Here is a 26,420-nt window from a genome sequence, read left to right as displayed (position 1 = left end):
CCACTCGCAGTCAACCAGCGGGACTCCAGGCACTCACTTCCCCAGCTGCTGACGTCAGCTGGCAGCCTGGGCTGTTCTCGCCGCTCCGGACATAGCGCCGAGAAAAATGCTGCTCTCCGTACCGCCAAGGGCAGGAATCAACCCATACAACGGCTATAACAGCAGAAACAGCAAAAAGGTAAACGCTATCTGGCTTTTCCCCCATTTTCGGCTTGTTCGCCCTGCGGGGCAACATGCCCGCGTCTGTCGCGATAGAAAAGGGCTTGTGACAGTGAGCTGCAGTGTCCTTGAAAAGCTAAACGTACTGAATTTAACTTAAGACTTCGCGGAGTAAAAAAATACAGCTTATAGAGCCGCCGTGCTCCGTGTGTATGTCAAGGGAGGAAATTTGCTACCGCTCGGTCCTGTCATGTTGGACGCCCTGTGTTTTATTTAGTGCTGTTTGTGTATGGGTGTACTACAGTAAGGATGTCGATACGGCTCTGCTCACTCATTTGAAAAAGTCAATGGTGGAGGGAGAGCAACTTTTGTGTGTAACTGTACCGTGTTGGGATAGCGCGTCTGTGCCTGGATGTGTTTGTGGAGGTGGGGGTAGGGTGAAAGGCAGGCAGAGAGGGGGGACATGTTACAAAATGAATTCTGCCTCTTCGTCCGTGAGCTCCGGACACTCGTATCTAGTGTTAAATCAGGTCTTCATTGTCTATGCTGCCGCCTAAGTTTGCAAAGTTTTTTTTTTTTTTTCCCTCGTTTCCCATCTGAAAGCGGAATATGCCCCACCCCTTGAAAAATCCCACCAGACCATGATGACAACATTCCCAGAATTATGAATCGCGCTCTCGTGGTCACATTCACTGTTGACATTGTCACTTTTGTAACCAATCTGTGAGGGAAAAATACTCTTATGCAAATGCACGAAATAATGTTAGATATACATCAGTACAATACTAGAAAAACATTTTTAATTACAAATGTACGAAATACTAATAACGTATTATTTTTATCAGCAGTTTTGTTACTTGAATCCCTTTCTTTAAGTGTAACATTGTCATTTAGTCAGGCAGAGTCTGTGTCTTCTCTCTATGGACCATAGAAGATTCTAAGTGATGGTAAATGCTCTTTTGTTATACATGTCAATGTTATGTTGTGATTTCATGTTATATGGATTCACTCTACTGTTTTTTTTTTGTTCTGTTTTGCTTCTGCTCTGCCTGCTTTTTGAGCTTCTGAAGTCTTAACAGCGTTTTGAAAATGAATATTGACATATTGTCTTTGTTATCCCGGGCACCGCCTGGCTGCTCATCCTCCCAGATTTCATGTCAACACTTCTGCCTGTCTGAGGAAAATAGCATTATGTTTGACACACACACAACACAACACACACACACAGACACATTTTACAGCTTGTTTCAATGAACTCATATTTTACTTGTACAGAATAACCATGTAGATGCAGATGTTTAATTTGGAAATAATTTTGTTGCAGTGACAAACCATTTTTAGCTCACCAAGACCAATAAAAACAGTTAAATTTCACTTTAAAAAGTAAGTTATTTGTAATTGCAATGAGGTGCATAAGTGTAAGCTATTGCTGTTTCATTCTTAATAGTTTTCGCCCTGCTTTTTTCTTACAATATGAGTAATATATGTTTAATGCAAATTCTCAATCGACAGAAAATTATTTCGTCAACTATTAAAATATATATAATCGATTAATCATTTTGAGTAATTTTTTAAAGAAAAAAAATACTAAAATTCTCTGGTCCCAGCTTCTTAAATGTGACTCTGGTTTCTTTAGTCTTCCATGATAATAAACGACTGTTCAGGACAAAACAAAACAATTGAACGTGATATTTTCTAGGTAAACATTCAGTTACTGCCAGGCGTAATCCATGTTTTAGGATTGATTCTATATATTTTGACGAGATTCCACTTATTAAGTATTACATATTTAATGACTTGTCGTTAAATCCCCATCTCAAAGAGCAGCCTGATTTGAATTAAGTTCAATAAACATGAGGGATTTATAATTGTAGATTACTCTGACATCTTTGGAACATTGTCAGGACAGTGTGGTTCTCAACTTCAAGCTTTTTTTTTGGTTTTGATTGTTTGTGATGAGAGTGCTCTGGGAGTTTAAGGTTATTTTACCAGTATGATCCTTATGTATATGTCTAAAATGTAATTATATCTTGGTTTCTGGTTTTCCATTGGTGTACTGACATTTCACAGTGCATTCTGAATCTGCTTCTAAAAAACTCACATCGTTTTCCAGAATCTTGTGGTAATACGCCACCTGAACAAACTGCGATAAAAGTATTAATTATTTACTCAGATATAAAGAATTAAAAAGCACAAGTGCCAGAAGTTTTTTTTTTTTCTTGCAGTTTGGTGGTCCAAAGCTCTTCTGTTTTGTGGAGCAAAAGTTCACACAGAGGTCAAGTTCCTGTGTTGTGATTCCTAACATTTCCTCCCTCCTACCTCCACCTCCCTCTCATTCTTTCTATCTCTTGCTCACATCCTGCCATACCTGAATACACAAAATAAAACTCTGAACACAAAATAAACACGTCGAGGGGGCGAGAAAAGCGCTCTTTGTGTGCGCAAAGTGATTACCGAGCCCGACAACTAAAAGGCGTTTGGTTTCTGTTGTGCCTAAAGCCTGCTGCTCCTCCTCCTGACTCAGCACCTCATTTCCTCCCTCAAGTAAATGGAATTAATGTCCTCAAATCAAATTTGCTCGTTTTCCGTGTAAAGCTTCCTGGATGGAAAAATAACAGGAGGCGGCTTGTCGCCTCTCAAGGTATCATGCGTCTCGCTCAGGGCCTCATCCAATGTCTTGTTTTTGTATTTGTCAATCAGATTTTTGTTCTCATCTAGGCGGGAGCCCATTTTAACAAAATGTCAACTTCCTGTTGTGATTTAAATCTCTAGATGCCCAGACACATACTCTACTGGATCACAAGACAACTAGATATAAAAATAAATAAAAGAAATACACTAACTGGAGCATTAAATTGATAGAGAGGATGTAAAGGGAAGAGATTCCTCACATGGCGGAATAGCAGAAGTGTGTTTTCCCGTGCTTCTTTAAATGAGTGATTTCACGCTCTCACTTTCACCTCCACAAGTTTTCTGACGTCACCAGTGTGTCCTTGTTCTTGTTTTATCAATTCGGTTTTTTAAGCATGCTTTTTACAATTACTCCTTGACATTCAGAGTAAGTCTGCCCACATGACAGAAGTGGAAAGTTTGCAATTTAAAGCAATGATCCCTGACAAAAGACTCATATAGGCAAATAAAATGTTTAGGAAAGATTGGTTTCACTTTTTAGCACAGAGTCATATGTGTAATAGAAAAATGTCCCACATAAACACCCTGATCACAATAAACTGGCCCCGTCTGCTAGACTTTGGTTGATAAAGCACGTTTGTCAAGTCACAGATCCTGTGCTTGTCGTTTATCAACATGAAATCAATGCTAGAGCGAGAGAGAGATATTTAAATCCTGGCTCCTTTCTCACCTTTGCAAGGCTGGCCAATCATGGCGTGAAGTGGTGATTGTCAGATTGTCAGTTTCGGAAAGTTACAGAACCTGTTGGACACAGCCCCCTCTAACCCCACGTCGGAAAGGTGTGGGGGTTTCCACAGTTCTGAGGGTGTATACTGGCTCTTTAACTGCAGGATCTATAGCAAGGATTCAACAATTTGTATTTTATTTGAAAATTATCACTATTGCATTTCACTTGATAAATACAGGATCACCAAAAAGAAATTAAATGAACTTATCGAGTGGTGAAGGTTTTTTTGAGGCTATATTTATCTTTTCTTTTTCCATAATTTTCTATTGCTAGTAATACATTTTTAAATACACATTTATTTTTTCATTTTTTTAACATGTTTTTCTGAATGGGATTTTCTTAAAGGTTAGTGATTACAGTATGTGAGAATTTGCAATGGCCTAATCTCATAAGTCATCTATCGTGTCAAATGTCAGAAGTTGAGTGTCCTTGAACGCACCAACAAGGGGATTTTTCCAAACGGTTCTTGATAGTATCTGTATTACCCTGCAGCAATATTTTAACTGTGACCAAAGCAGCAAAGCAGAGTAAATATTCTGTGTGAGGACATGTTTCAAGTCTGTACAAGTATATTATTCTGTCTTACTGAAACTAGCGGGTGTCTAGGAGGTAAAAAAATTGAACCACCAATACCCAAACAATGGTGTGATGGTGTGACTCAAACCTTCAATGGAGACATGACTATGCCAACAAACGGAATAAAATGTAGTAATGGCCTGAGAATAAAGGAGCTGACACAAACAGTTAAATATGTTGTGTACATATTAGTATAGCCACGATTGAAGGGGTGATCGACGATTGGTTTTTCCTACACTGATGTTAAGGTGATTTTAACTAAGTTACTATAGTGTTATACAAGTAACATAGCTCCTTTAAGGGATATCTCAGTGGGTAGGTTGTGTGTGTAGCGAGTGTGTGATCAAGAGTGAGAGACTGAGCGTGATGACCGAAGCAGAGAGTATAAAGTTAGCAGTATAGCTGTGAACATAGCAGTGCAATGTGTGTACAGTTTAGGCTTTTTGTCAGTGAATAGGCTAAATGCTACAACTCCTCATGACCCAAGCCAAGTTCAAGTGTCTTGCTTGCCACCTGCTGATTAAAGTGAAGGGGGTTAGCCCCGAAGTTAGCGACAATGGGTTGACCAGGCTCACAAAAGGTGGACTGACCTTTAAGGTGGACCAGCTATTCTCATTTTAATGACAATCTCAGCCGCTCCTAAACAGAGAACTGAGAAATGTCTGGCTGCCCCCCTCCTGTGATAGCATCAGGTATTGCCAATCTCATAGGGTGATGATAGGACGATCTGACTATGGAGAACATTGCCCAACTATGGTGCATATTGACGTGAAAAGTTGAAAGACAGCAATTAGTTATGAGTTTTAACATTTGTATCAAATTACTAAATGCTATAAAACACTTTAGCCTCTTTTACCTTGTCTTTTGGACTTAAAGCCTGCACATTTACTGTATGGTTGAGTCTTAAAGCTCTAATCAACACAGTTTCCAACAGCACCAAGCTGCTGTTTTCAGCAAACCCACTGTACAGCGTTCACAATGGGAGGGCTGTGTCCAACAATTTCTGTAGCTTTTCGAAACTGTCAATCCAACATTCATGGAGGTGAGAAAGTTGGCGGAGTCTGAACTTCACCTTAAAGCCCTCTCTACTCATTCTTTGCACAACTTTCTGTATTTTTATGAAACTATGAATGTCTTCCAGGAGAGAATGTCTGAAAATATGCCTTTTGCCCTCTGATGTCGTCAGAAAACTCATCATACGATCAAGTTCTTTGAAAGCCCAACTAAGCATTTTCTTGAGTCTTCATCACTATTTGGTCCTTAAAAAGTCTAATCTAAAACCCATTAATTGAAGATAATTCATGTAAGTGAAAAAGGAAAGTTTCACATTTACAGTGAACAGTTGCACTAAGGTGACAAAATGTTAAAATTCTTACAAAATAAATGGAGATTAGCTTAACTGAATCTCATATTTCCTGTGGCTAAAATAACAGCTTGATAATCTTGCTTTAGTTACATTTTTCTATTTTAGATGCCACAGATAATTTCTGTGTATAAGAAGCACTGGAGACATGTCAAATATGCTCGGAAATCCATGTTTGTAACGAATCCACAACAGGAAATGCATTCACAAATAATTGCTGTCTGCTTGGCTATGTCTGAATTTGTGTATTTAACCAGCTGTTCTGCTGCAGTGACTCTACCCTCGCTGAACTCTCCTGTACAGTCCCTTTGTCCCTCTGGCCTCCTGCCAGGTATATGTTTATCTTTCTCTTTGTTTAATGTGTCAGATGTTTTGGATTGGTCCCAGCTTGACTGCCAACGCATGAACCAGCCAAGGTGAACAGGTAGAGAGGGAGACAGAGTCCTTGGAGAAAGCACAGCTGTCAGAAATCTGATGCCAAGTGCTGCAGCGATGCCAGACTCTCAGTGTGCCTCACATTTTGTTAGATCTCTAGCTGAGCTGTGGGCCAGTGTGCGTAGGTATCCGTTTTCTTGCCACCTGACCCGGCTTGAAAGCCATGCATGCATGTGCATTTGCACTATGCATGCACAATCAAGGTGTGATCAGCAACATTAAGAGAAAGACAGTTTGGAGATTAATAGGTGCCTTTAAAAAGACAAAAGGAAAGGGAGGGTCAGAGACAGAGAGGAAGGAGGATTCAGGAACGAGTCTGGGCGTGAGTTTGGTGTCCCTGTCACCTGGTTGGAATGCAGAGCTCCTCATTCAAATGGCAGTGCGATAAGATCAGGAGCAGACACAGAGGATTTCCTGCCTGCCGCCATACTGCAGCTCACTGTTTTACTAGAGTCACAGTCCTCACCAAACCCTTTGGCTAACATGAAAAGACTATTTTACATTTTTCCATATACATCTAACTCATATTCTTACAATTATTACATTCATTTTCTCTACATGGCAGTGTCGATGAGACAGATTTGGTCAGATGTAGTATGATAAATGAGTAATTATTCAAATTTTTTTTTTTTATCAAAATGGCAAACAGGAAATGATCTGGTTTTGGAATCAAACAATGTTCATTCATGCTTTAGAAGGGAAGATTTTTAATAACAAATCCAGTTTCACATGACTCATTTTCCTTGTTGGTCCCTGAGTGTAGCTGGTGCATTGCTCTGCAGTGTAATTCTATACAAGCTGGAAGCTGCGTTCTCATTCAGCCAGGCTATAAATCTGTGCATTAGCATGTAAGTCGGTCAGCTGGTCACACAGTCATGGCTCTTTCCTGCCTGAAGAGAAGACAAGCGCTTCAGTAGGGAGCAGGCAGTCAGGACATGGGAAAGCAGGCCGACCCCCCAACAGCCAGGAAATCCATGGAATTCTACAGGTCAAACTGGGGTCGACTGGAGAAGCCCCACAGGGAGAGACAGAGATAAAAACAAAGGTGGAGTGACACTAAAAAGAAGGTTAAAACAGATGGACTTTCACTACAGTAGTGAGTATTAGTCATCCCTATTGGTCATATGGAAACGAATCATTCCTGAGAGGTTGTTTTAATGTCAACACACACATAAAATAAAGATGTACATTTTTGATGTTCTGAGAGATTAAAGTCAGTGGTGAGTACCAACAACACACAGCGGAAATGGTTTTATTTATAGAAATGTTTGTGATTTTTATCTTTAGTTTGGTCCTAAAAATATCCACAGAATTTTTTGAGCCTTTGATATGAATTTTGAGCAGTCCAGCAGAGGAGGAGAAATGTAACATTGAAAGTGTACATCTCAACTCATCTGAATTATGTAAGACTGCACAGGCATCTTCGATCTACAGTAACCTTTAAAAAGTTAAACCCTACCCCAGATGTTTTCTACCCATCTGTTTTATTATATTTTAATTTAAAGCGTGAAACAATTAGGAAAAGTAATTCCTTGTGTGTTGTCTTGTGTTGTCACTAAAAAGCAGATGTTCCCTGAGGTTCAGGTTTTAAATGCTTCCAGGGTCATGTTAGTGGTAGCAAATAACTCAACTGTAATGTTTGTTATCAAATCCTTAATAAACATTAATCAGTCATTAAACTATAAACTTCATAGAACAGTTTCTATTTCAGTGAATACACATACTTTTAGAATATTTCATGTAATGTCATGCATGTAATTGGCCTTGCTTTTTCCTGGAGCATCAATGAGGACTATTGAGCTTGTTGGATACCTGCTGAGGCTACTTCATTTTTAAGTAAATGGTGAACTCACCTGTTAAATAGGAACCAAGGACTGGAATTGTGCTTGAATGATCAGTAATTGATTAGTCAATCAACTGAAAATTAATCTACAATATTCACTTAAGTCATATATCAAACAAAATGTCAAACTTTCATTGTTTCCAGCTTCTTAATTAGAGGATGTGCTGCCTGTCTGTCTTTCATATCATTGTAAATGGGGTTTGGGGCTTTTGATTGGACAAAACAAGCAATTTGAAGACATTACATATGTGTTTATTGGATACATGATCAACTACATTTATTTCTAAACTCCTGTTACTGTTTGAGCAATTATCAATCAACCGATCCAGAAAAATGGAAAGATATTTTGTTCAATAGAAAACATGCAAATACAGAAAGACAATGAAATAGCCTGAAATGAAATCTCTAACCAGCCGGGCAGCAGATGCCATTTTAAGGTTTGTACTTTAACTTGATTAGTTCAGCTTTCGGGAGGTTTATAATTACTTTAATACTTCCTCTGCACATTAAATCTACTCCACTACTATGAAAGAAAGGTTATAAAATGTCATCAGCTTGTAATACTCTAACATTTAAGGACAGCTGACTTTAGAAGAAAGAAGCCAGATTGAGTGTTAACTGAGCCATATAGCGATGTGACTTTAAAGCTTAAAAAACTTCTATTTAAATAATTTGTACTTCACCAAAGGTTAGATTTCTGTGATCACTATGATAGGTAATGTGTTATTAGCCCAGATCACTTACTGAGAACTTAGCAATTCAATTTCAAAGAAAAAAGAGTTTTGATTCGATGATAAAGGTCATGAGTTTCAATTCAGGTTCTCTGCAGCTCTTCAAGATTTTCAGAATCGAGAATGCCACATTAGTACAGATGTGTGTGTGTGTGTGTGTGTGCATGTGTGTGTGTGGGTGGGTGTATGCATGGAAACGTATGGTTGTGGACTGGTGTTTTATGGGGTGTTGTTGCTCCTGCTACAGTCTGGAGCTTGACTGGGACTTGGCACTCTGGTAAAGAGTGTGTGAATGAGGTCTCTGCTGTCCTGTTCTTTCATTCACAAATTAGGTGCCTCGAAAAAACGTATTCATCACAAACTCCAGTGTAATGGGACAGATCAGCTTGAGCAAGCAGGCTCGTGTGGTTTTTGCGAGCCACATTCTACGTTTGCAGATTTCAGCCGGTCCTGAAAACGTTGCCGAATTACAAAAATGAAAAAAATGAACAAACTTTTAAAGGAACATCTTTTTAAAATAATGCAGCTCAAGATAACGGCTCTACAACAAATATTTCCTTTGACAAACTTATTATGTACAATTTTTGTTGACACTGTCAAATATTAAGCTTTATTTTGTTGTGTTGTTTAACTTCTTTTTAGCAAGAACACTAAATATTTTGAGAAAAACCTTACAATAGATATTTATGTTTACATTGTTTAGTTTAAAAATTAAGAATTTTACTAGGATTTCTTGATATGACAAAAGCAACTTTGATTCATTGCATTTGCACCAAATATCACCATGAACATCACCGAAAATGTGATGGTCAAGTCTTTGTGTACATCCTGTTGTGTACATCTTTTCACATGTGGGCTTGCGTAAATATCAGTGGAATAAAAGAGATGAAAGGAAAGAACATACACCTCTTTTCTTTGTTTTACTTTGAGCAGCTCATGTCTCCATGTTGTCTCACTCGAACAAATGATCGTAAACTGTTCAGGTTGCTTCAGCAGCAGAGGGAGAGAGAGGATTATCCTCAGAGAAATGAGTCTGTTGTTGTTGAAGCGGCTGCCGTGCTGCTGCTGGCAAAATAGAGGTCAGAGGGGCTGTCTTACAGGGGCACCATGCCTTATGGATGGTGTCTAATTAGCGGGATTGGTTGATGTTGCTGGTGGTCCTGGTGTGACTGTGTCTTCCTGCTGGGCTTTTCCTAAACACCGCCAGCCTGATCAGTGACCCTTCCCTCTCTCTTTGAATTAACCCATTGTCCTCCTGTCGCCTCCGTCCAATCGGTCTCTCAAATGAGACGCTCCAGCCTCACAGCAACCCGCAGCAAGGCAGAGCGCAGTCAGAAAGCATACTTGTTCTTATTCCTTCTTATGCAACGTTGAATTAAAACATTTTTAAACGAATGTGATACAGCAAACACTCACAACAGGTCTGGTGAGCCTAGTCTACGCTCAAGTGTTGCTGTTTATTGTCTCAGTCTTATTTGGAAAACAGCCAATATATCTATTCCTGGAGAGCAAAGTCTTTTTTTCTTGACAGGTAAAGTGATAATGTAACCACATTTATCCCAATAAAATGTATTTCTCTGTGCGGTTACACAGTCTTTTGTTTGATTTCTCCAAGGAGAACCACAATCTCATAGTGAGGTGAGATGATGCACTGGTTGTTGCATAACAGCCTTTTACGTTCCTAGTGGTGAGTCACTGACTAGTCGGCAACCATTGTTTACAACTAGTGTTCACTGGCACTTAGTCCAAAACAACCCAAAGAAGAAATGAAAAGGAGGTTCAGTTGTGGTGGAAGAGTTATGTACAGCAGCAGCATATAAACATCAGGTCATTACAGATGGTCGCAACATGAGAATGTTACCATAAATTGTCATCTAGTAATGAATTTCTGGTGTGCTGTTTCTATTTATCTCTTTGAATTCTTCTTGATTCTGCTTTGTTTTGACAAATTGGACCTTGTATGTTATGTGGACTGAACTGAACCCTGTTTCTGTTTTGGGATCTTGTTAAGTGTTAAACACAGTTTGGGAGAGAAATGTTAGAAGGACAGTGTTGAACCTGAGGCGTCTGGAAGTTGAAGACAGAGAGAAGTGCAAGCTTTTACACATGGCAGCTTTTAATTTATATAATACCTGCTTTAATCAGTAGAATTAAAATAAGAGAAATAGTTGCAGTATAAAACAGAGTATTATTTAATTCCGCTTCATCAGACTAACTAAATGTTGGTCTTAGTTCTTCCACTCTTTGGTTTTGGTATGCACCGCAAGATATTTTTTGTGGTTCCAAAAGTAAAAAAGAAGTTACCCAACATGGAGAAAGCATAAGAGGCCCCTTTTCCCTACATGGAGTAGGCAGCCAAGAGGCCCCACATTCCCCTCAGAAAGCAGTATTGGTGAGTGTTGACATGAGGGCTGTATGATATCATTTTTCGCAGCTCCCACATAATCATCTGTCTCATGCAGGATTACTATCTCTCAACCTCTCTGAACACCCCTTTGAGTTTTTCATACTCTGAGTAATAACCAACATCACTGTACCTGTACAGTGTATAGCCTATTGATGTTTGAGAATACTAGTTGTGGTGCTCATGTATTTAGGGAATGACTCCTGTTTAGCATCCACACGCAGTAAACTAATTCTGGCGTTTCTTTCTTATCGCAGCAGGCCTATGTGTCCTCCGGCCACCAGATGGCGCCCCCCAGTCCCAACACCAACAGTAGCAGCAACAGCAGCGGCGTGGGAGGAGAACAGCTGAGTAAAACTAACCTGTATATCCGTGGCCTCCATCCGGGGACCACAGACCAAGACCTGGTTAAGCTCTGCCAACCGTAAGTGATTTTTGACAATTTAAAAAAAAATCTTAGTCACAACTTCTTGGAATCAGTACAGCAAGGTGAAATATGAAAGAATGTGACATTACTACAGCCATGTTTTATTATTCTTTTAATTTTTTAAGTAATTAGTCAACATTTTGGGTAACACGTCTATTTGCTTTCTTAATGTCTCTTCAGAGTGAAGCTAGAGCCAGGAGACGATTAGCTTAGCTTAGCATAAAGACTGGAAGCGGGAGGAAACAACTAGCCTGACTCTGTCCAAATTTAAAAAATACACCAAGCAACAACTCTAAAGCTCAGTGGTTAACATTTTATATCTCATTTGTTTAATCTTTACACATACAATAATGTTAAAATGAGAATTTGTGTTGTTACAGGGAGTTTTGTACTGTAACTTTTTCTTGGGAGCAACAGACAGGAAAAGTAATGGGAAGGAATAGTTACACAACGTAACTTTTTCTAAAACCATAAATTGTTTTTGAATTTCTGTTTGTGCAAAGATACGTATATGTGTTATTTAGCTGCTTTAGAGGTGTTGCTAGGCTATTTTTTGCACTAAAGGCTAACTGTTTTCTCTTGTGTCCAGTCTTTATGCTAAACTAAGCTAATCTTTATGCTAAACTAAGCTTAATTGCCTCCTAGAGAGTAGTAGTGAATAAACGTGTATCCCAAAATGTTGAACTTTTCCTTTAATGACAACACGTCATGATTCAACATTTTGATAATGTGCTTTTATATATTCCAAGGGTAAAACATTACTTAGAAGATTAAATGCAATAGGCAAGACATACCCAGGGGCTGCATTGGAACTGCTGACGTATTCAAACTTTAGATGAGAGATGTGCTCATGTCAGGTTTGACTGCTGTTTCTGGTACAGTTTGCATTTTATAAATGTGTAAAAGTCATTTGTTTGTGTCAGGATTGTCACAGTTTGGTTGTATGTTTAGTGTTGATTGGATCAAATGGACAAAAGTAGTAGCCTCACCATTTTCTTTAATCCCTTTATGTCGAATCAGACTATAGTCTGAGTGTAGCTGGTAGCACATTCCAAGCCCATGTTCACTGGAACAAGTTGTCTTTAGATGGTTATCTTTGATGCTAAATCGGAGAACGAGTCATGTAGAGACTAACGTCTTCTCGTGAGCAGATAACATCTGTGCTATCTGGAGTTATGCTCTTCATCTGTTGGACACATGAAATTAAATTGTTTAAGGCCATAATTTGATATTCATAAAAAAAGAGCTGTTTAGGCAGGAAGGAAGGAAAAGTGGTTTGTATGTAAAGATGCTGAATCACCACAACTAAAGTCAGTTTGATTAAATCTTGACAATCACAGGGATATGAGAAATTGTCAGCAAAACAGTAGTGCCTCAGAAGGAAATAGACGAAGGAGGGAACTTAAGCAGACAGTCAGGAAAAAAGACAAGACACGGGTAAAGAAGGAGAGAAGGGGCCAGAGTAGGGTACAGTATGTTGCCTCCTCATGTCCTGATCTAACCTTCCACTTTTTGTGAGGCTGGATTGGCTCAACAGCAGTGAACTAAGACTTACATGCTCCTAGACAAACAGTCTAGCCTCTACAGTATGTCTTCTTTATTAACACACACACACAAGCACACACAGACACAGACACACACACACATAGATAAAACCCTGTAATGAAGCATCCAAACTGGTTTTGGCTGCTGCATACGCATTTATGTCACAGAAGTGATTTGTGAACAAGTCATGCATCCGTCATTTCCACGGGTCATTCACAGTAACAACATGCCTCCCTGATAAAGCATTGGCCAAACCTGACTTGATCATACTCTAACTGACACTACAGCCCCTCCCATATGTGTTTGATTCTCCATTTTAACCCTTCTAACACTACATAATGAACCACAGAGACATCAAATTCTCAGGGCAAATTTAACACGGCTCATGTCCACTGATTGTGTCAATATAAGAGTATTGGCGCACATGCAATTCATTGTCAAAGCCTGAACAATCAAAGTAAACTGTAAAATCTGTGGTATGTGAAACACAGGGACTTGAGAGTAAAAGCAGGAGACTGACAGAGAAGTCATTGTGGAATGGTAGAGAGGTGGAGAGAGAGGACGGAGGCTCTGGTGGGAGGTTCTGCTTTTGAAGGGGAAACTTAAATGAGTGGGAAAAGAGTAGCATAGCCTGCTGGGAAAGAATGTCAGACGGCCGTATATGGGTCATAGCTGTCTTTTAAGTCCCTGTGACCTCCGCAGCATTGTGGGCTGCCGTTTTGCAGCTGAGGTAAGCAGAGGGTCACGCAGTCACCGCTTTCAGACCTTTGAACTCACCTGGCTTCTCTTTTAGGAAAAACATGAAAACATGAAACACAGCTTTTGTTTTTCTTTGTCATGCTTCAAATGAACACTCAAACTGATCAATAACATTTCAGGAAAATCAGAGGCAGCGTGAAACTCACAAGAGTGATGGTTGTCAATAGAAACATAATCCTAGTTAAGGCCCGTCATTCAGTTTATGGTGATATTTTTAATATTCAATCGTTCAAGCATTTCACATTTCATTTTTATTACGGATCAAAGCAGGAAAAAACACAACATATATTCCACAAAAATATTGGGATTGGCAGCTTGTAGATACCAAACATTTCTCCCTGTGTGTGCTCCATGCTCAACCATTTTCTTATCAAACTAAATTTAGCCACAGGTCATGAAGTAACACTGTCTCTAAAAATAAAATTAAAATTAGCTGTGTGTGTGTGTACAAAGTATTCCAAAATAGTGAATCCTGAGGCTTAATATCAGTGGAAAAAAACTGTTCCTAGAAATGCACTGCTATCAAATGAGACCAGCGGAGTGAAACGAAATTTAATTTATAATTTTTATTAGCAAAGAGGGACACTTTGGGTATTTCCGACAGTTTTTTGAACAGTCATACGCAGTAAACTTTGTATGCCTCATTGATTTTGAAAATGTCTCCATATTTGTGCTCAGGGAAGCCCAGAGAAATGGCTGAAGGAAATCTAAAATTTCCTTTAGGCTTGAATGGGTTAAATTATATTAAGCTTGTGTATATATATTCATGCATAATGATCACTTTGCAGCTGTCAGATGACAGTGGGGAAACTATAAACAGGCCCATGCAAAGGTCAGCTGGCTATTTGGCAATGGATGATGAATTATTAATGTCTGCAATGAGGAACTTTTCCTTTATAGTGTATCTACTCTTCATGTCATTAATCTATTTTATTTAGCAGCATAAAATGAGCTGAATTATGAGATTATAAGGTAATAGGGTAGCAGAAGTGGGGAATTAAACCTTGTTTGAATGTAAATCTGAATGCATGGTCTGAATATGTATGTACATGTAAGAAACCAGACCACACTATGGCATGAATACAGATTGTGGTGTCAGTAGTGACACCACTGCGACCGTCGAGTCAGATCTAATACATGGGGGGAAAATGTCCACTGAAACGAGGCGGGAGTGTTGGACCCAGCGGCGAGTTGCGATGTTAGGGTGGAAAAACAGAGAGAGGGAGAGGGACGTGGTGGGAAGGAAGGCGAACCGGAGGGGTGAAGCATCAGGTTACATTCCGCCCAGACGCCATGTCGCCCAAACAGAGCAACACCAGCTTCCCTCACTGGCTAAATCCACCAGACAAGGGCAGGTCTATTATACTGTAGTGCTGATGCACTGTCTTATAACACTGCATTCCATTAGTCTCCACATCTTATGTAACACTTCTCATTTACTGCTTTTAAGGTGATTTTCATGCTATGAATGTTTTATGATACTACATTGATGCATTCATTGATTCTCCTCTTTATAATATTTCTGATTGGACCTTCGTCATGTTTTTCTATTGATAACTGCAGACTGAAATAACAGGTTGGGACACTAGCTTATGTTTCATATAACAAACGACTTCTTTTGTGTGTCGTGAAATGGATCAAGCATATAGTTAAGTTCCCTTGAACGTCATTATTTGTTTGCTTGTTAGACATCGCTGGTGACAACACTTCCAAGCTTTATTTGAGATAAAAATACCCAAGAGCAGAGCTGTATTTAGGAGAGAGGTGTGTGTGCGTGTTAGTCTCTCTCTCTGTGTGTGTGTGTGTGTGTGTGTGTGTTAGTCTGTGTGTGTGTGTGTGTGTGTGTGTGGTAAAGACAGGCCTGGAACAAATTGTTTTTGGCCCTGGGGTGCTGTCTCCTGTCTGTTGAAAACAACGCCAGAGAACAGAGTTACTGTACAACAACCTCAACCAGCAGACAAAGACAGAAGGGTGGAGGCAGACAGAGTTTTTTTGTGACACTTCAGATCACATTAAAAAGACACAACTGAAGGAGAATGTATTCATGTTTACACCTGTAGTCATGCAGCCTGAGGAAGTGAGGCAGGATTGGTATGCATGTGGTAGGAGCAGATTCCTCTCATTGCCCTTTAGTCACCTCACCTGTCATTGATCCTGTTTTTTTTTTTATTCTTGTCTGTCCTCGAAGGTATGGCAAGATTGTGTCGACCAAGGCGATCTTGGATAAAACCACCAACAAATGTAAAGGTAGGTTGTAAGTTGGTATCATGATTTTTCATGACTGTTGTTTTCACTTCTATGTGTTTTGGCTGTTTAGTTATTAAAGGATAAGGCTGGTGATTTTCTATATTTTTATTATTATCAACAAATCTCATGTGTAGAGCCAAACCAGCAATGAACTGATCCTATCTACAAGAACTGTGTTTGTATCCAAAGCCTGATATATCTTATTCCTCTGTGCAGTAGACCTCTGTTGTCCAAAAATTATTAAACCTCTGGACTTTACGCTTAAGTTATGTAATGTTCAATGTAGTACAAAGTCAAGAAGTTGTGATATGCCACCCAACAAGCTAGTCATATCTCTTAAAAGAATGGTTTGACATTTTGGGAATTTTGCCTATTCACTTTCTTTTTGAGAGTTAGATGAAAAAAAAAAGATTAATGCCACTCTCATGTCTGTATGCTAACTATGAAGCTACAGCCAGGAGACAGTTAGCTTAGCTTAGCCTGAAGACCGGAAACAGGTGGAAACGCTAGGCTCTGTCTAAGGTAAACAAAAATCCACCTACCAGCACCTCTAAAGCACACTAATTAACATGTTATATCTTGTTTGGGTAATCCATATACAATTTTTTGGACAGAGTCAGTTTAGCTGTTTGCCCCACCTTCCAGTCTTCATGCTAAGCTAAGCTAATTGTCACCCTGCTTTCTGTCTATTCTGTCTATTTAATAGACAGATATGACAGTTGTATTGATCTCTGACTTATCTAACTCTCACCAAGAAAGTAAATAGTTTTACTTTAAAATAATGTTGCAGCAATTTTAATATGCATTTGTCTATTTTACAGGGTATGGCTTTGTGGACTTTGACAGTCCAGCAGCAGCACAGAAAGCTGTTACAGCTCTGAAGTCCAGTGGGGTCCAGGCTCAAATGGCCAAAGTAAGAATTAATCAACTTTTCATCAGCTCTGTTATTCAACTACCTCTTTTCTCACTCACAAATCTAGCAGCCACCATTAGATTCGACCTGCCCAGTTCACCTTGTGATCCAGTCTTGTCCGGCCCTTCTCCAAAATGTATTGATCTTCAAAGAGCCATCTGGTAAACTTTGACCACCAAGGGTATAATCCCTTTCTGCACAAGTACACACTCGTCCTCTCTGTCATGTTAAAGGTAAACTGTTGCATGTTGCGGCCTGATTGGCAAGGGTGCAAGATAAACTCTGGTTTATCAGGAGGTGTGTGTCCTATTACTGCATTGGGTGAACCTGTGCCAGTGATGGGCAGTGAAGATAAAATCAGACTTAATGCAGACTAGACTGGCTTTTTTAATCAGTTTTTTTGTTTTTTTCACTGCCCCCTTTGCTTTGTTAGTTTTGTTTCCTCTTTCTTCATCGTGCTTGTCCCTACCTTCTCTCTTCTTTCCCAACACACCCTTGTCTCTGTGCTTGTGTATGTTGCTAACCTGCTCCTGTTGTAGCGCTTGTTCTGAGCCCTTTGTCCAAGTGTCTGCAGTCAAAGCAACTCTTGTCGGCCCATTAAGCTGATCCCTCTGGCTCTCAGGCTCCCCATTGAGGGAACCCAGGGGAGGGTGCCACTACACCCACTGTCAATGGGACAGGCACAATGGGCTGGCATTGTCCATCGTCTGGGCCCAGGCCTGGGGCTGACACCAGCACTTAATACACTCCACCCCAGTGTCCCTGCCTCCTCCCCCCTGTCCTGCACCCAAACAGACCCACTGCAATGCAACACCAGGGTCTCCCTCAGCCGGGCCCTGGAAAACTGTAACAGATCCACGCTGCCAGCTGACCTGAACCAGTCCAGTGCAATTAAACCCAGAGTCTAAGTTCCCTGCACCTCCTCCGTAAAAGTGCCACACAATCCTGTGTATCTCAATACCCAACAAGTGCAACTGGACACCAAAACTTGACTCACCCAGACAACATGTGCTGAGGTGTTGATAACCACTATAAAAACCTAAATATACACAGCTGGCTCGGAGTCACTGGGTTACTTTAGGTCAGAAAAACCAGGCAATAGTCTGAAACCAATTTAATATCAAACTCTGAAGTGCAGTTACACCTGCTTGCACCTTCACCATGGCCACTTACGAGCGTTGCTCACAAACAAAATGAGCCACACCTTGCACTCACTGTCCTCAGAGTATGCTCAGTCCCTGAATGGACCACCCCAGCCTCCAGGCTGCAGGCCCACAGGAGCCATGTGCGTAGGGGCAGGGGAACAATGGCAGAGTTAAAAATAGAAGCCTTCTTACTTCCCAGCACCTCCCTGTTCAAACTCAGACGTCAGCTGACATGCGCCGTTCGACACACAAGCAGGCAAATCCACCAAACACACAGAGACACACCTCAACAGACAAGGCTCACCTAGGGCCTGGCACAAAAAAATGCACTGTGACGCTTCAGCAAATCCCATTGACATATGCTTGGGATGAGTCCAACAACAGATTCGATATTTGTTTGAATATGAAATAGGATATTTTGTGTATTAGCCGAGGCAAAGGGCAAATAAAATGAAAAGGGAGGGAGGTTCTATTTGTTCTTAGTTCATAAAGCCTTGAACTCAATTAGTCTTGGCCTATGACCTCCTGCAGTGTGCCACTGTGTTACATAATAGTCATATTGCTTTATCGCCGCACCCAGAATGACGACAATCACAGAAAATAGGTTATCTCTTTGCCAGGTGGCTCTCAGTTGAGACCAGAGGCCACTCTTATGTGCAGTAAATCTCCATTTACGATAGCTGTTAACACACTTTAATACCATAAAGATTCTTATGAATTCTACATTGTCAGATCAACAGCCTCATTATGACGTCCCTGTCAAATGTGGCTGAACTCTACAGCTAACCTGTACAGAGCAACTGTCCTCCACTGTTTGATGCTCAGATCAGGCTAACTGTAGTTCACATGATTATCATTTACATCTGACGGTTTCTATCAAGCTCGTTTGAAAAAGGTTATTATTTGTGGTTTGCAGTGCTATCTAATAGCAGTATGCTTCAGGAAGAAGGAACAAATTGGAAAATGATAGAGATAAAAAAAAAGAAATATTTTGATGAAAGAGAAAAGCTGGTTAATCAGCAGACACTCATCTATCCTCTCTTCCTTTTTTTAGTCATCCTCCTCTTTCATTATCCAAATTACTCAAGACTCCCACTACTTCCTATCCTGTCAATTCCCTCCCTCTGTGCAAAATATCAGTGTTTTAACTTAGTCATTTCTCCCACCCTCCCTTTGCTCTATCCTCCTTCCTCACTCTGTGTTTTCCCTTCCTCTCTTTTTAGCCCTGCCTCTTTTCTCCTGGTTGCCAGGCTCCTGTTGCTCTGTGAACTCTTTAACTTCATGCCTGGCTTCCTGTCTGCTTCTGCACAGTCACACAAGGTTTCACTTTCAAGCGACTGCCACAAAATAAGTCTCCAAATCAGTCTGAATAATCTATCCCTTTTGATTTACTTGCAGCTATCAAGATCTCTTAATTAGATAGCATTCCACCAAAATGTGTCACTTTCTCCTTTCAGACAAATTCATATTTGCATGTGTGGGTATATTTATGTGATTTGTGAAAAAAAAACCAGACAGCCTTAGTCAAGGCTGTAACACATGCATGAGTGACAAATTATGCAGGGTTTCGGTTTACTGGTCGACACTAATTGCTTAAAAAACATTTTTGGATCCTTTTACAAAAATATGCTTGACTTGGTGCACGGATATGATTAATGCGCTCAGAGTGATAGCAAGTGTTGATGGAAGACAGGTCACACTACTGCCTGCACAGAAATTTCCGCTGGTGTGAAAAAGATTTTGAGAGTGACAAGAAATTTTCCATTTGCAAATGCAAATGTATTAGCAAAGACGTTTGAAAGCATTGTGTTAAAATAACATGTTTTCACTCAGCGTAAGTTAAAGTACTTGCTTATGTCCTCCAGTGATACACGTCAAAGAAGTGTGGTAGTAAAAGGGAACACATGCTTACTGCATAGCTTTTAGATGTCTGCATCCTCCATTCCAGTGTTTCCCAAATTTTTGGTTACCCTTTAATATTAAGTGATGTCCTGTTATGACCCTTTGTCAAAGGGTACATGCTTATGAGTTGTGAGCAGTTCTATCAAAGAGTGATTTTCCATGATCAGATTGTTGCATTTGAATGATTTTAGAAGACGTAAAGCTATACAGTATTAATCAAGAAAAGAAAAAATCCTAAAATAAGCATCATTTTGTATGCAATAAATCTGTATAACACATCTTTAACTGGCTATACGTGAATTGATTTTCATGCACACTTCCTGCACAGCAACAGGAGCAGGACCCCACCAACCTCTACATCTCCAACCTGCCAGTGTCTATGGATGAGCAAGAGCTGGAGAGCATGCTCAAGTCCTTCGGCCAGGTCATCTCCACACGTATCCTGCGAGATGCCAACGGGACCAGCCGCGGTGTCGGATTCGCCAGGTCAGACATAAGCGCGCCGACATAATTCAAGATTCAATTCAGAAAGAATATAAGTAAAATATACTACTTCATGGTGGTGTGTAATAATTTGAGAACGGTTTGTGCCATAAATAAAAAGTCATGGAGTGCAGTTGGCTTATCCAAACCTAATGCAAACAGCACTCCTCAAGAGGGATTAAATTTTACTTTGACTGTATTTCAGAATGGAGTCCACAGAGAAGTGCGAGGCCATAATTCAGCATTTCAATGGCAAATTCATCAAGACTCCACCAGGAGTGCCTGGTGCGTGGAATGTTTGTTTTGTATTATAGGAACCTGATATTGTTGTTGTTGGTGCCAGAGCTCAGTCTTTTTTGTCCCCCACCGTGATCATTGAATTCACTCTCTTGTTTGATCTGTTGCTTTCATAGTGCCCACAGAGCCCTTATTATGTAAGTTTGCAGACGGAGGTCAGAAGAAGAGGCAGAACCAGGGGAAGTATCTCCAGAATGGACGGCCCTGGGCTAGAGACGGAGAGACTGTAAGGAACTAATAATAATAAACTGATTATAACGATTCTTAAAGTGAACTCGTCCTTTTCATATGCTACATTTCTTGTGGGAAAACAGAGCAAGAATGTGCTCAAAACGTTTTGAATTTGATCATTCTTAGTCTGTACTCACTGACTGTTTTAGCACAGACTGCACCGGTGTTTGCATGACCTCACTGGTTCTGAATCCCGTGTATTGTTTTCCCAGGGAGGAATGACGCTTGCGTATGACCCCACAGCCTTACAAAATGGGTGAGTGGTATGCATGGACTGACTGAAAACAGTCCCAACCCTCCAGGAAAATAAGAGTAATGTTTCAACTTTAGTGAAGTGGTGCCCTCTGCTGGACATTGGAGGAACACAGAAATGTTGTTTATGTGTTTGGGGACATGCTGCAGATTGTTGACATGGTGCGGCTGTCTTCAGGTTTTCTTTACACTCTGCTCTGTCTGTTCGGCAGCTTCTACTCCTCACCTTACAGTCTGGCTCCAAACCGAATGATCGCCCAGACTTCCCTCTCACCCTATATGCATTCACCTGTCTCATCCTACCAGGTGAGACATTTCACTGTATTTATTGTTCAAATAAATTTCTCTTTTTGCTATACTGTGTTTTAAATCTGCCTGAATTATAAGGATGAATTTGTAGATTCTATATGTTGCAACAGACACTAAGGAAGAACACTCAGCTCGCAGTACTTCCCAGTTTTATTTTTAGCCCTTTTTTAATATTTACATAAAATAGTGAACTGTTGCAGCAGCAGATCTATTATAAGAGTGAGTTTCATGATGTGTTCCCTGATCTACAGGTACACAGCCCGTCCTGGATGCACCATCAGTCATACCTCATGCAGCCAGCTGTGAGTAACTGTTCTTCTCTCCTCATACTTCATCAGTATCACCATCTATTTCTCATCGGTAGTTCAGTGTTTACAGCAGGTCTTGGGTTGTATGTTTAAGTCCTGTGGTCCTCTTACATTTATTTATAAGACAAATGTGTGTATCCATGGCTCAAATTTGATGGATTTAAGCACTGAAGTGATTCCATGAGTGATAGTGACTTGGACCTTTTTTTTTGGTTTTCATGTGTGTGTTTCTTTGCATTTACAGGGTACAGTTCTTACCCCAACTATGGATCATGCCATGTCCATCCAGCCCACGTCCATGATGGGACCTCTCACCCAGCAGCTAAGCCACCTGTCCCTGGGCAGCACGGGCACAGTTAGTACCAATCACACACACACACAAACAGGCAGTCCTAACAGGTTTATGGACTGATGCACTGGTCTACTCTAGTAGGACAGAAAATTGTCCCTGTAGCTAATTGTCAAAATTCACAAAATCAATTATTCATGTCAAGTACTACACACAATTTGTGTTTTCCTCTCTGCCTTCCCTACAGTATATTCCGGCCAACACAACTATGCAGGGGACCTACATCCCCCAGTACACCCCAGTGCCTCCCTCCAGTGTCCCAGTAGAGGTATGAAGCTAGCCTCAACCTCAGCTGCTTACATTAAGTGGATGACTGATACTGAAAACTCTTATAGGGACGTATTTACTAAAACTTGATGCACCTGTGCGCGTAAAAACAACTACTGGTTTTGGCAGGCTTGGTCTTATTCATACATATTTTAAGGAGTGGCACAGTTAATGCACACAGTGGGGGAGGTGACTATTCAAACTGCCAACTGACTGATTTACTAAGCTGGATAGCGTCCATATTACCGGAAGGTGTGTTTGGTATCTTATGCCAGAAAGAAGTAGTAGGTGTAGTTGCTTTGACTATTTGTTGTATTCTGCAAATACTATATAATAATATTAATTATTTTCATATTCCAGAAAAAAAGTTTTGATTTAAAAACAGTATTGATGCCCTATTTTTGTGATGGAGATGAAACAGAAACTGAGACAAAGAGAAGACGTGATTGTTTTCTCAGATACTGGACAGGACAGACTAAGATATTTTTAAATTACTCTGTATTTTTCTTTTCTTTTCTTTTCTTTTTTAATCCTTTTTGTCGTTGATTACGTAAAGCTGGGCTCAGACTACAGGAGGGTTAAAATCCTAACTGATTTCGAAATCGGGTTGCAGCACGCACATAAGGAGAAACTTCACAGATGTTTTCTCTCTTGCTCAAAAACATGCACACACTACAAGCTTTTAAAATAACGGCGCATCACACTCTACAGGATATTATTAAGATTATCGTGCCAGAAGGAGCAGTGCACCACCTCACGTGATCTCATGGGGAAGCAGATGTAAACAAAATGCTTTGCAGTAAGACAAAACAGAAGCAGAAGCCTTAACAAGTCTGGATGAAAAAATGGTTGGGGAGACACGGTCAACACACAGGTTGTCTGTCAGTTTTAATATCTGTCAACAGTAGTATGCTAGCATATGTTAGCCTCAAGGGCTAGAATGTTTACCGTTGCTTGGCAACAACATCTCACTTCTGTCTCCTTGTAGACTTGTTTCTCTCAGTGTCTACTGTGGTCCCACTCAGACAGTGGTGGCGTAATCATCCAAATTTTTACTCTTAAATATCAAACATGTTTGAAATTATCAGGGCGGCCCCGATGAGTTTGTGAGCAGTTCTGGCAGTTTAAGATTAGATCTTAACAGCTGGAGATTCTCCTCCAGCTGTTGGGAGGGGTGAATAAATTGGCCCAAAATTCCTGCAGTCTGAGACCACTTTAAGAGTTCTTGAGTTTTTAGCAGACACAATTTTTTTTTGAGTTTTCTTAGTTCTTTGGTGTATAGAAAACATAGGTGTCAGAAAACATTTAAATAATTTTATTTTATAATTATTTAGTATCACAGCCAGTTGTTCGCTGCAAAGACATTAATATGTTGCTTTAGCATCCACTAAAGTGCAAAAATGTAATTGTGTATAGATTGAAAGTGTTGTGGAAAGGTAGTATCTCACAGTGTAGTCTGTTCCCACACTAAATTTATGTCTTTCTCACTTTCTCCCTGAACTATTAATCATAGTCTCTTATTACTTAATAAATGCAGAAATGTGTATTACTTAGTGTAGTGTGCTGTTCAAACATGCAATAGGGGTCTATATTAGTTCCTCCATTATTCAACCAGAAGAGCCCTTGCAGGGCAGACTCAGCAGTCAGTGTGCTCCGGCGCTGTAGCAGATCCTGGCTGAGCGCTCTGCAGGAGGGCGACTGAACCCTGTGCAGAGTCTTGAGTCATTTGTTGGAAGGTGGAGCTGAGTGATGGTGGGAGCCTGCGGGATGAACAACACAGTGAATGAGAAAACGGGCGCGTTTATGAATGGGAAGAGGCATGGTAGTAAGCCAGGCCCTCAGGCAGTGATTGGATGGATGAGATCAAGTGGGAGGGAGAGGGAGAGGAGAGGCTGAATGCTCTGTCTCTGTGAAAAACCCCAGCCACTCCTTGAATTAGGTAAAAATTGTAAACATTAAACATGCTTCTTAGTAAATACGTCCAACAGTGTGCACTGGCTTTTAGGTAACAGATTTCACCAGTAAAATCGGACCAGTGTTCTTTGATTTGTCCACACAAAAAGCATAATATAAATCTTTGATGGGGAGGGCAGCGGGAAAATACAGGCTGTCTTCTTTGTATTTTCAAGAAAATTTGTTTAACTGACACATATTAATGAAATATCAAGTAGAGTATTCTTTGCATTAACTAATCGTCTTTTTTCAGGAGAATGGCGGTCAACAGCAACAGGTTGCCATGGAGACTCCTGCAGAACACACAAACTACTCGTACCAACACACCAAGTGAAGCTAAGGTAGGACAACGAAATACGTCCGCCCTGTCATGCTAATTACTCACACATATACTGATATTTTATGTATTCAAACCACTAAATCATGGTACACAAATCCATTTATTGATACAAATTATGCAAATTGTCTTAATGGCAGCACAATAATTGTGTACACATAGTGGTCTGAATGGGACATTACAATTAAAGGTTAAAAATGTAGAAATTTGGAGGGATAATGCATCTTGTTGCTGATTGGCCAAAGTGGTTCTAGCATCATTCTGGGGGAGAAGCAATTTTATATGTTGTGCAGTCCTGTGCATAGCTCAAACATCTGAGACTTACATGCTAAGTAGTGTTGCATACATGTGCTATTTTGTTGGATTATTGAAATCAGAAAAGAATTTGAAACAATGGGAAACATTAAAGCTGCACTGATAAAGATTTTTATAAAGCTTTATGTAGCTCTATGGAGCGTTGTAGCATCTTTTAGCTCATTGTTTTAAATTTACGGCCTGTAAACTCCTCTCTTATCAGTCTCGTTTCAAAAAGCAGCAGGCAAATGTTACCTGTTGCAGCTAAAGAGCCAAAGAGAGTAACAATATTTATTCTCAAAGGAGACTGAATATTGGACTTATATTCATAACATAGCTAATGTTGGACTGGGAGGATATTTTGCTAATGTTGTGTCTGCTGGATGGAAATAAGCAACTATTTAATAAAACATTTACCAAAACAATTTTATGAGGTAATAATTTGTCAGTGTTGTGTTTACAGCTTGTTCTGCTGCCCCTGAGTGGCCAAAAAGATTATATAAAAATATAATAGCCTTAAGCTAAACATTAATTAGCATTAAAAAAACATTTAGGTGTGACAGTTATTGTAGCTAAATACAAATGTGGTTTGGAAGTACTTGAAATATTTTCCTATATTTCACTTGATTTCTGCCAGCATGTTGAAAAGGTTACTGATGCTGCATTAAAACCAGAACATGTGGGTTTATATTAGATAACTAATAGCACATGAATGCACCATGTTTCGAAGGGGCGGACTCGAGCCAAGCTTGCCATGGCTGCTTTATTATAAGAGAGTAGTGAAAATACCCCTTGAATAGCTTGTGAAGAATTATCTTTTGAGAAAGAAGTTGTTCATGCTATTTGTAAGACCCAATCTAAAGGAAGTTTTGATCAGAAACCCCAAGTTACCCCCGGTTATTTAGCCATTTTAAGGTTTGACTATCCAGAGAGTGATATGTTAGTGTGTACTATAATTGTGCAGACAGGATATGAGCAGCGTGTGTTGAGCAGGTTTGGTGTATAAATACTGAGTCGTGTGTTTTTCCAGCTCCCAGCAGGGTGGGGCCGAGGGCACGAGATGAATCCAACCAAACAGGATTCAGCTGGAAGAGAACTGTGCTCCATATCATCACCAAGCACCCAGACTTGAACATGGATGACAAAAGGAACATGTATGTGTGTGTGCATATGTTCGTGTGTGTGTGTATGCGTGTGTGTGTGTGTGTGTGTGTGTGTGTGTGTGTGTGTGTGTGCGTGTGTGTGTGTGCGCACGTGCGCGTGTGCATGTGTGTGTGTGTGTGTGTGTGTGTGTGTGTGTGCGTGTGTGTGTGTATATGTCTGTTTTTTGGGTTTTTTTTTTAAGAAAAAGGACAACACTTACTTCATTGGACTTTTCTGCTCATAATCCTCAAGAGTTGAACAACCAAAGGTGGGAATCTTCTTCAAAGAAGCTTTGATCTATTTTGATAACTGAAAAAGGAAAATAACAAG

General features: G+C 40.1%; 1 protein-coding gene across 3 annotated transcripts; it reads left to right on the top strand.

Moving 5' to 3' along the window:
* Positions 1–26,171, top strand: LOC121894685 (RNA-binding motif, single-stranded-interacting protein 2-like). Of its 3 annotated transcripts, none has more exons than XM_042407430.1 (14): positions 2–178; positions 11,190–11,353; positions 15,849–15,907; positions 16,729–16,820; positions 20,196–20,353; positions 20,556–20,635; positions 20,764–20,873; positions 21,091–21,134; positions 21,343–21,436; positions 21,691–21,741; positions 21,992–22,102; positions 22,284–22,364; positions 24,570–24,657; positions 25,978–26,171. In XM_042407430.1, the coding sequence occupies exons 1-13, from the start codon at positions 107–109 to the stop codon at positions 24,648–24,650; spliced, it is 1,197 nt and encodes a 398-aa protein (XP_042263364.1). In that variant the 5' UTR covers positions 2–106; the 3' UTR covers positions 24,651–24,657; positions 25,978–26,171. The 3 variants fall into 3 exon arrangements, with proteins under 3 accessions (XP_042263365.1, XP_042263364.1, XP_042263363.1); XM_042407429.1 differs by having other exon boundaries at positions 3–178; positions 11,187–11,353; XM_042407431.1 differs by lacking the exon at positions 22,284–22,364 and having other exon boundaries at positions 1–178; positions 11,187–11,353.
* The last annotated feature ends 249 nt before the right edge of the window (positions 26,172–26,420 follow it).

The sequence above is a fragment of the Thunnus maccoyii genome, chromosome 3 (assembly GCF_910596095.1).
Source record: "Thunnus maccoyii chromosome 3, fThuMac1.1, whole genome shotgun sequence".
Taxonomy (NCBI): Eukaryota; Metazoa; Chordata; class Actinopteri; order Scombriformes; family Scombridae; genus Thunnus; species Thunnus maccoyii.
Note: the sequence above shows the minus strand (reverse complement) of the source record. Positions and strands in the feature narration are given on the sequence as shown.